The sequence below is a fragment of the Ruditapes philippinarum genome, unplaced genomic scaffold, assembly GCF_026571515.1.
Source record: "Ruditapes philippinarum isolate M1 unplaced genomic scaffold, ASM2657151v2 ctg1980_1_1_1_1, whole genome shotgun sequence".
NCBI lineage: Eukaryota > Metazoa > Mollusca > Bivalvia > Venerida > Veneridae > Ruditapes > Ruditapes philippinarum.
The window spans coordinates 75,046-85,314 of NW_026865252.1; the positions used below are offsets into that span (position 1 = coordinate 75,046).

At 31.1% G+C, this 10,269-nt stretch overlaps 1 protein-coding gene across 1 annotated transcript; it reads right to left on the minus strand.

The window, feature by feature from the left end:
- Window positions 1-2,721: 2,721 nt before the first annotated feature.
- LOC132728364 (uncharacterized) lies at window positions 2,722-7,181 on the minus strand. The gene is made up of 4 exons (XM_060714018.1): window positions 7,116-7,181; window positions 4,502-4,622; window positions 3,868-4,164; window positions 2,722-3,015 (listed from the first exon to the last, which is right to left on the minus strand). Exons 1-4 carry the CDS (start codon window positions 7,179-7,181, stop codon window positions 2,888-2,890), a joined length of 612 nt encoding a protein of 203 aa, XP_060570001.1. The 3' UTR covers window positions 2,722-2,887.
- Between the last annotated feature and the right edge of the window lie 3,088 nt (window positions 7,182-10,269).

Genomic DNA, 10,269 nt, shown 5'->3' on the forward strand with positions numbered 1-10,269 from the left:
AGGTTACCTGGTGTTTGGAAGCACCATGTTCCGTTGTCAGAGGCTGTGTTCTATTGTTCCCTGTGTCTCTTTTGATGCACAACAGAGGAGGCGTTGATGAAACACGCGAAGACCTACAAAAGGCCTTTGTTAATGAAAATAACTGAAAAATTATGCAGAGTAGGTTATCATTCTTGTGTGCTGCACTCCTCCTCAATGAGATCTATCCACCTATGAGGTTTCAAATTGATACCTCAAATACTTTTTGAGATATGCCCCGGACAAAAATGTTGGACGGAAGGACGGACGGATGAAAACTATTTCTATATCCCCCGCCGCCTTTCGGCGGAGGATAATACCACATGGGTTTACGAGTAACAGTAAAAATATCATCATTCGTAAAAATACGGCTACCCTCGGCTACAACTCGGGTAATAGTATTTTTCTCGGGATGATATTTTAACTGATACCCACAAACCTGTGTGTTATTTATATACTATTACCCCTCACTTTTCGTAATGCTAATTTCCCATTGGCCTCTGGGAGTTATTTTTACTGTTAATGCAAGTGTACCACGTATTTTTAACAGCATAAAATCTGGCCACGTGGTCTATTTTCTAAATAAAATGAAATAAAATGGCCGCCATTTTTTTCTCGATTCATTCTTATTTTCAACGTGAAACCCCGATAGGACATCAATTTTTCTCTGAAGTAACTATGAAACTCATAAAATTTAGTTCTTTGCAACCTGGTGTGCTTTTCGCGTATTTGTTGAATAGTCAAAAAATGAACATCCGTTTTCAACGGAAGTAATTGCAATGTAAATAATTATGTGTCAAACTGGAACATGCAGACGATTTAAGCATGAAACAAAGGATTATTTAACAATTTTAATCAGTGAAACGTTACATATATGGTGGACAGACATAGGATATCATCGTTATTTTGTCAAAAATCATCCTAAGAATATTCTGGAAACAGAAGGATCAGATTTCACAGATCATAACCGTGTAAATGGGTAAGTGTTTTGTTTTCTAAACAAAAACCTAGCTTATTGTATGTTTATGATTTGTAGATATCATCACCTGCTTAAAGAATAAAAGAAAAAGAAAACGTCTCAAGTAGACCTAAAGTACACTTAGAACGTAAAAGGTAAGGACAGTTAAGTTATTGTTTCTTTTGGTTTTTTTTTGTAACAGTTAGATTTAGTTGACAATTTCAGATCATCACAGTGTTTTTGTTCGGGGTAATAAAATAAATAACACATTGGTTTTAGAGTACACCTCGGGTAACAGTATTTTCCTCGGGATGATATTTTTACTGTTACCCACAAACCCATGTGTTATTTATATACTGTTATGATATGTGAAAGCTGATCCTATCAAGAATATTCATCACATGGTTTTTCGACAATGGCTTTTAACGATGAAAACCTACATCTGCCTGTCACATATGTTAATGTTTTACGAATTAAATTCAATATATTATCATCTATTGCATGCTTTAATCGTCTGCTTGTTCTATTTTGACACATAAATGTAATTGTTACTCCCGCTCTAAACGGATGTTTACTTTTTGACTATTCAACCAAAAGTTATTTAAGACAAGGAAAGAACTCTGTAGGGTACAAACAACTAATTTTCTGGGTGAGGGTAAAACGCGGAAACAGAAAGGCTGTCATTTTATTTTTTTTAGAAATAAAAAACAACAAAAAACAACAACAAAACAACTTACGTGACCAGCTTTTTATACTGTTAAAAAGAACTTTTACCCTGTAACAGTACACATTTTGTTAGTCACGTGGTACACCTGCTTTAGCAGAGTGCCATATGGGAAATTGCATTACAAGAAAGTGAGGGGTAATAAAATAAACTGACATCCGTCTTTGAAAATATTAAATATAGAGATTACCTGATAAATCTGCAACACAAAAATGCCACTACACCTGCTAGAATTGTAGAAACAAATGTACCAGCTGAGACACTAATCAAAGTCCAAATCAAGGTAGAATCTGTCGTCGGTTGCTTCACATTTTTGGAAAGAAACATGTAACCGCCTTTTTAATTTAACAAATATTTCTAATTTTATTCATTGCATAAAGCATTTAATTACAATGCATTTACTGTAGCACAATACAATTTAACAGTTCATAATATAGCACACATAGAGTACATAAGAGGCAATGCTAATACATCTGTAGAAACAAATGTAGCAGCTGAGACACAAATCAATGTCCAAACCAAGGTAGAAGCTGTCGTCGGTTGCTTAGCTTTTTTGTGAATCTTTATATTTGAATTTAAACAATATATTATTTTGTTTACAATATTTTCATGTCATTAAATATAAATATCATACTATCTAACGTATGCTAGAATTGATGTAGAATATGGTTCATTATACGTTTCCTTTTCTCATTCTGAGTACATGAATTTAGCTAAATCATTCAAAGTTTTAATTAACGTGGTGAAGTCAAGAGATTCAGATGTATTAATGTTAGGCGAATAACAAAAATATGGTATTAATTTTGTTCTTATTACGAAATTTTAAGTCACAATAATATATTTATATATAGATATATTTTCTACAGAAACATTGAATTGGTTCAAGCTTACGTGATAAACCTATCTAACAACATTTAACTCAACACATCTTCTTTTAGTAAAAAAATAATTCTATAAAAGATATATAGTATGTAGATTATCATAAAAGAAAGTATCTTAATATATAAGTATTTACCCTTTGTTAATTCATAGTAGTGAATGTAAAAACCAGCTGAATTCCTGACCTCAACATGGTATTGCCCATAGTCTGACTGCGTCACGTTTCTAACTATTAAGGTGGATTGTAATCCAAGCGAAGAAATAATGTATTTCCTAACGTCATTCTGTAACGACAAGTTCTGGTTGTATCATGTGAATTTAGTGTTATTTTCCTCGTCTAAATATCTTTGTGCTAAGAATTGCAGCGTGACATCAGAATGAAGAACAGCAGTTAACTTTCTTTCTTTTAAGTTGTCAGCTGATGGCCTAGGTGGACCTGTAAACATGAGAGTCATAAGATCACAAGGTGCCGAAAATAACCATTATCCCTCATAATGTTTTTGTTAATAATAATTCAGTACACAATTTCAGCTTAAAGAAACACTGTGCTCACTCATTTAGCTGTCAACTTTAGTTGAATTAGAAATATATTGAAATATAACTATTATAAGGATGACAGAACAATGAAAGATAATGGAAAAAAATGTTTACAACATAATACACCACCTAAATTTTAAATAGACTGTTCCATTCTCTTATGCATTTAGAACGATAAATCATAGGTTTTATTTGCTGCTAATGCGTATTGTTGATTATTTTTTCATTGTACTAGTTAAAATAAAACAATACAATTTTGGCTAAATTTTAAGTTGTTTAAATTTTACTTGTTCACTGATTATTAACACTTGCCACATTAGTATGAATAATATGAAGTGGCGGCATGGCCGAGTGGTAAACGCATCTTGATCTAAGCAATCTAATGATTGCTAGCCGCATGGGTTCAAACCACGTCAGGGGCAAGGCTTTGTTTCCTTGAGCAAAAAACTTTTCACTCATTGCTCAGTACTGGTTGGTTACAGGAACGCATTTGAAAGTGTGGCTATAATCTTATAGCTTCATACACAATCGAACTGAAATAAATTCTGTAAAAACCAATGTGAATAAAACAAGGTCTCTCTAAAGTTATCAATAGCAATTTTGTTTCTTTCATAAAGACATATCAAATTCTAATGGAAGGCAAGCTGGGGATGGAGAATTAGTTTAAACAGTCGAGCGCGTAAATCATTACAAAAAATTTAAATAAATGAATCGTATAATTCAATAAACATAAAGGAGCGTCAGAACTTACATTTGACAATGAGAATAAGTCTTGATTTAACTCCTTGTCCAAGTATTAATATGTTTCGAGCAGAACACGAATACTCTCCCGCATCAGAGCAAGATACGTTATCAATAGTATGTTGAACAGAAATATTGTTTATCTTCCAAGCAATGTTTTCGTTCATTTCATTTCTGATTACTATTTCTGGATAAGGATTAGACTCGGCAATGCACTCTAAGGTCACGTCTTCATTTTTCTTGACAACGAACTGTTCTGTTTCTGATTTCTTTCCTGGTATGGCGAAGTTAATACTACTTGGAGGAACTGTAATGAACGGTACACATTTACATTAATCTGATTTACCCCTTCCTTAAATTTGCCTTAAAGTTTTTTCGTACATATACCTAAAGACCTACTCAAAGTTAGCAACTTAAATGTATATATATTGCTCAAACAAGATAATGTCAACATATATTTACTGATTTGTAATATGATTTACTGAAATAACTTTTATACAGGCGAAAAAAAAAACAACAAAGATTTTCTTTTTCAAGCTTCATTAAGCTATAAATTTATAAAATATTAGTATACTATTGAACAGTTGTGAAAAAATGCAAAAAAATAAACAACACAGAAATATAGTATATCATATAACACTTACACAGGACATCAAAACTGATGTATGTTTTCTGAGAACCACCAACGATATGATCAAACTGACATGTATTTACTGTGTATTTTCGTATTGCTTTACTTGCAATTTGTATAGTTACCGATTGTCTCTGTTGTGATAGCGTTTTGTGTAGTACTAGTGTTAAAACAAGTCATCTTTAAGGTGACCAACGGGTTACCTCCAGTGACAGTGTAATCTAATTTTACCGATTCTGACTCAACAATCTGATATATCTTGTCCTGTTCATAGCCAACTATAATCGTAGGGCCATCAAGCGGATCTTTAATGATATCAAGTAAATAAATGCTCAATATTTAAAATCAAATCATGTTATGTTATCTTTATATCCTAAATCAATGATAAAATAATTGTAATACTAATGAATTGTAATGATAATACTAATAAAACAAGCAATTATCATAGTATTGCAAGCAATCCATAAGTCCCCTACCGGTTAGAACCCCAGCAACATTCTGATGGGCCAATTTGGCCTTAAAATTTTTTCAGTGATTGAATGACATAAATAAACTTAAATCTTTTGAGTTCTAAGTTTGTCTATATCATAGTAGTGTGTTGTTAAGTTTACCTGCCTAGTAAGGAAATTATGTTTATACAACAGATAATCAAAAGGTCTAATTTTCTCAGGATGAATAAGTAAAACTAACTAACTTTTCTCTATTTTAAGTAAATTTGTTGGAAAAAATCTTTAAATTAAAGTGATCTCAGGAAACAGTTTTTATGAACAGACAGACAGACTTAAGGAGACTCTTAAGTTATTTTTTTTAAACATCCCTGTCACTAAAATAAAACATATTTTAATACAAAATTCTTAAAGAGGACAAAATTCTTGAAAAAAAGATGCCAGATTTATGAACATTGATGCGAGTTTTACTTTAAGTTTCAATATATCATTTATAGTCACAAAGAAGATAAGTAAAAAAATAACAAATTTTCAAATATAGCATATATGATGTGGTTGATGACCAGAAACAAATATTTAAAGTTTGAAGTAAACACCTTAAGAAATTAAGTACTTATAGTGAAAAAGCATAAAAATTCAAATCAGAAAATCTTGAAATTCAGTTTATTTGTTGCCATAGCAACCAGAATTTTCAATAAAGGAAGAAAAGAAAAAGATGTGCATAATTTCCAGACTGCCATTTATCAATATATTAAGTTTCATAAAAATATTTTCAGTACTTTTTGCGTTATCGCAGGATCCAGTTTAAGTGTAAAATTGGCCAAATTTTCAGTCTATTTGTTATCATACCAATCAGAATTTTCAACATAGGAAGAAAAGAAAAAGACGTGCATAATTTCCATACTGCCATTTATCAATATATCAAGTTTCATAAAAATATTTTCAGTACTTTTTGCGTTATCGCGGGATCCAGTTTTGTGGACGGACGGACTAGTTAATCCGCTAGGGGGCTTATAGTCACGAAAGTGATAGTTCTTTATGCAAAAAAGATCATATTAATCAAATGTTTGTAACGTTTGTTTCATTACGTACATGTCACATTCAGTAAAATTTCTTTGCTTGTAATGTCGAAATATGCCGATGCTGTCCATACTTCACAATATAGGAACGAACTGTCGTGTGTCCGGTTAAGAATAACATGAAGTATACTTTCAGCTGATATTAACCCGTCTTTCTGTGAAATATAGGATGGTGTCGAAAGGTCTGTTATGTCTTCTGTAATAGTTGAATTTCGAAGGTACCATTTAATTATCGGTTTTGGATAGCATGACGAGGAATTACAACTGATAGTTTGCATTTCATTTCCCTCTATATACAATTTTTTATTATAGAGAAATGCAATGTTAACACTCTTTGCTGGAGCTGAAATAGTAGTATTTGAAGCGTATCTTATGAAAAATACATTATGTGAACATACGCTATGTATTTTGTACATCAGAATAAATGCTATGATAGTAGTCTGTTTGCACACTAATCACTGTAAAGTACGCTTTTCATTACGCCTTAAATAACTGTTCATGACCAATTAAAACAATAATCTGTTTGTATTATGAATATCATAATTATATACAGAATGAATGCAAAATACATAGTAGTACACATTTATTTATCGGTGTCACAAACACCAAGGGAAATCTTTTTTGTGAACTAATTATTTGGTTATTGATCTGATAAAGATGCTGAAATATGACGTTACTCATTAAAACTGTCAATAGTTCTAAAACATGCATACAAAACATAAATCTTCTTTAATGACAGATAAATATTTTGTCAAGACAATCGGTGGTAAATCAAGAGATGTCGTGCTGATGTAGTCGTTAGTTTCACTTTGTTCAATGTAACATATTCTAGACAGGAAGGTACGATAGTTGATTTATTGAAAATATGGTAAAAATATTTTAAAAGTGAAATAACCATAGTTTTGATATAAATATATATAGAAAAAAACTTAACAACTTTTGTGTGTTGTCTTTTAAAACGGCATACTATATTAATATGACGTAACTTTCGCTGATCGTGTTTGTTCTTGTACAATTGACAACAATCAATGTCACAGTCAACAATAAAGTTTTTAAGTTTGAATATCTGACTTAAAGTAAAACACATTAAAATAGTTCTTACCTCGAACAGTAATGTAAGCAATATTGCTATTCCCATACCCTTGAGAATAATACCATTCTTGACCATGGTTACTTATATTAATACGCTTTATATTAACTTTGAAAGTACCATTACTAAAACAACTTGTTTCAAAATAACGATTATCTGCAAGGAATCCGTTTGTTGAACATTCTCCTTCTCATGAGATATACAGGTGTGCAAATGTGTCCAGATGATTTAAAGTTCCCCACTGCGTAATAGTTGCATTTTCGAAAGTATAACACTCTAGCTCCAAGCTGCTGTTAACCAATACGTCATTGTTAGCTGGTGAGATATTCGGGTTGTTCAGAATTACAACTGTAAAATCAATTTCATTGTTTGTTCAAATAATTATGATGAAAATTTAAAATAAGCCTCTCTGACCGATACATGTAGAGAGCGAAGATCATCAAGATAAGGCGAAGGAAGAAAAGAAGTTCTGAATTGAGGTGAGATGTTTAGTTTTTATTTTGCGAAATGTTATGCAAAGAAAAACATGAAAACTCACCGATGTTGTTAACATATAGCTTACATTTGGCGATGTTAAATCAAAGGTAAAAAAACCCTTGCATTTTACTATTTTTTGTTTGACAGTTTTAAGTTTCAATGAACGGAGATTTTGTAATATTAAATTCAGAGAATGAATATTAATACCCTATGGTGCAGAGGTAGAATGTCCATCTTGCGTGCAAAAAGGTTTTGTTCGAGTCTCAGCCAGACCATATTCTGACGTTTGACATTTAAGTATAACATTAACCTTTGTCACAGGGACAAGAAATTTGCAAAAAAACTCACTTTTACGATGGAATGTCTCCCAAAATAAATCAAAAGCGTGATAAACTTTTGCTCTTTACATCATGTAAAATTGTGACCTTGTCATTTGCTCAAAAGCTGGTTTGTTCTTGTGACACAGCATAACATAACATGTTTGCCAATTCCGTGTATGTATAAAGAAGATATGCTATGCTGCTTGGACGCCGTCTACCAACCAACTTTTTAAAAGTTTCGTTATATAGTTTCTTTAACGGGTGGTAAGAATATTCCATTATTTCCGTGAGATTGACCGATTGCAGTTTGAAACCTTTTTCTCATTTATTGTCCACTCATTATCAGTACAAACAGTTTCAAAATATGAAATATATATACATTATATATATTATTTCCAGTCTGATTTATTAACAATTTCTTTTAATGTCAGATCGCCTTCAGGAAAATATCAGAGAAAGTACGAAATAAATTTTGAGTTAAATTATTAAATGAATTAATTTTATCAAATGTTAATTAGAATAAATTATGTCTTCTTGTTTGTCAGTATACTGCAAAATTGTATTATTATAAATAAAACTTACGATTTGCTCCACTTAAGAATAAAAGTGCTCCTAAAAACATTGTTTTGAAAACCAGTAATTGCCAAATAGTAGTTCAAGAATAATATCAGTTTTTGATTAAATAATACGCAAATTCACGCAGATGCCTTTAGACGAGCTATTAAAATATTTTCTGTGAAATGTTGTGGTAATACAAAACGTTTATTAGAAACATTCTTTGAGTAGCCTGCATCAATGAACTGTTAAATTTGAATTAAAAAGTGAATAGTTAATAAATGACACATTTACATTGTTAGTACTTTATTCCTGAAGAAGCCTGAGAAATATTACTTACATTCATGTACCAAAGGATGAATAGAGCAATGACTGATGAACAATGAACAGAAGGAAATTTAAATACTCTTCCGTTTTAATGAAACGTATGTCAGTTATTAAATAAAACTCTTTAAACATGATATAACCTTATGTGTAGATAGTTTTATTTAATGACTACAGCCAAACGGAAGCTATTTTGTTTTAACATGGTATCAATATGAATTATTTAGTAATTGCTTGGATTAAAAAATGTACAAACATTGATCTATTAACAAATATCACTGACGTTAATTGATTAATAGAATTTTCTTTGATAGTTTCTAATATATTTCACAAATAACTAGGGAATCTTTACTTTATATAACGATTTGCACTAGAGCTGTAACTGTAAAGGCTTGGTTATACCCCCGGATTAGCTCAGAAAAATCCAATTTATTCTTAAGTTCGAAGTGAGCCTATTAGGTTACACAGAATTTAACAAAGGCATTTATTATAATATATTTCCGTGAGTCCTACCCTATAAACTTTTACTTTAGAAACCTGTTACATTTATTTACTGGTATTTACTTAGCAACTGCCTTCTGGACCCATTGTAGATTATTTTTATTCTCTATTCTGCCTTTGATATTCAGCTATTTTTAACATTGATATTTTGGAAACTTTATTTTGTAAAACTAGTTTTGCATATTACAGCGAGCAGTTGTGAAATTAAATTGCAGTTGGTTTAACAAGCAATTTAGAATCATTGTTTCTAACTAGTTTATGTTACCAAATATTAAGCTTTAGAAGATCAAATAACTTAAAAATCAGATCACGTTTTACATTGATTTTGACCATTGTTGACAGCAAGGCAGTTTGCGCCAATTTTTGTGGCAAGTTTTTCTTTCTATGGTTGCTAAAAGATGATATCAATTTGGAGTTGCTGTCGAAATGCTGTGAGGAAAGGCATTTTTCATGTGTGAAATATACTATAATTAATCAAATGGAAGATTTAACTCGTTGTCTGTTTTGTGTGGTAAATGTTGATTAAGTTTTTAATTTTAAAGAGAAGTTATACAGTGCTTACAAAAGATACATTGTGCTTATTGTAAACGCCTTTCAGAATATTAATGTAGCTGTATTTATTATCATACCTGTATCTTATACATATACTTTTAGAAATGATCTAACAGATAGTTTATTTGTTTTTGGAATGTTTTGAAAGTTTGGTAAAACGATAGGATAAAAAGCAATTTGATTTTTGACTAAAACTTGATTGTTAATCTGCAGTTACAATACTTAAATAAACCTGAGTCAGTTCTATCCATACAGTTAATGTTGCTTTCGGATAAAATATATCAAACAACAAACCTTTGAAAAATAAAGAATGTGAATGTTTCGATGGTCACAATGTTGCTATGGAAACATGAACCAGTTTTATAAGCTTGACACTTTTCGAAGAAAAAATAGATTTACATGTGTTAAAACAGTCCTGGCGGCGTTTAACCTTGATC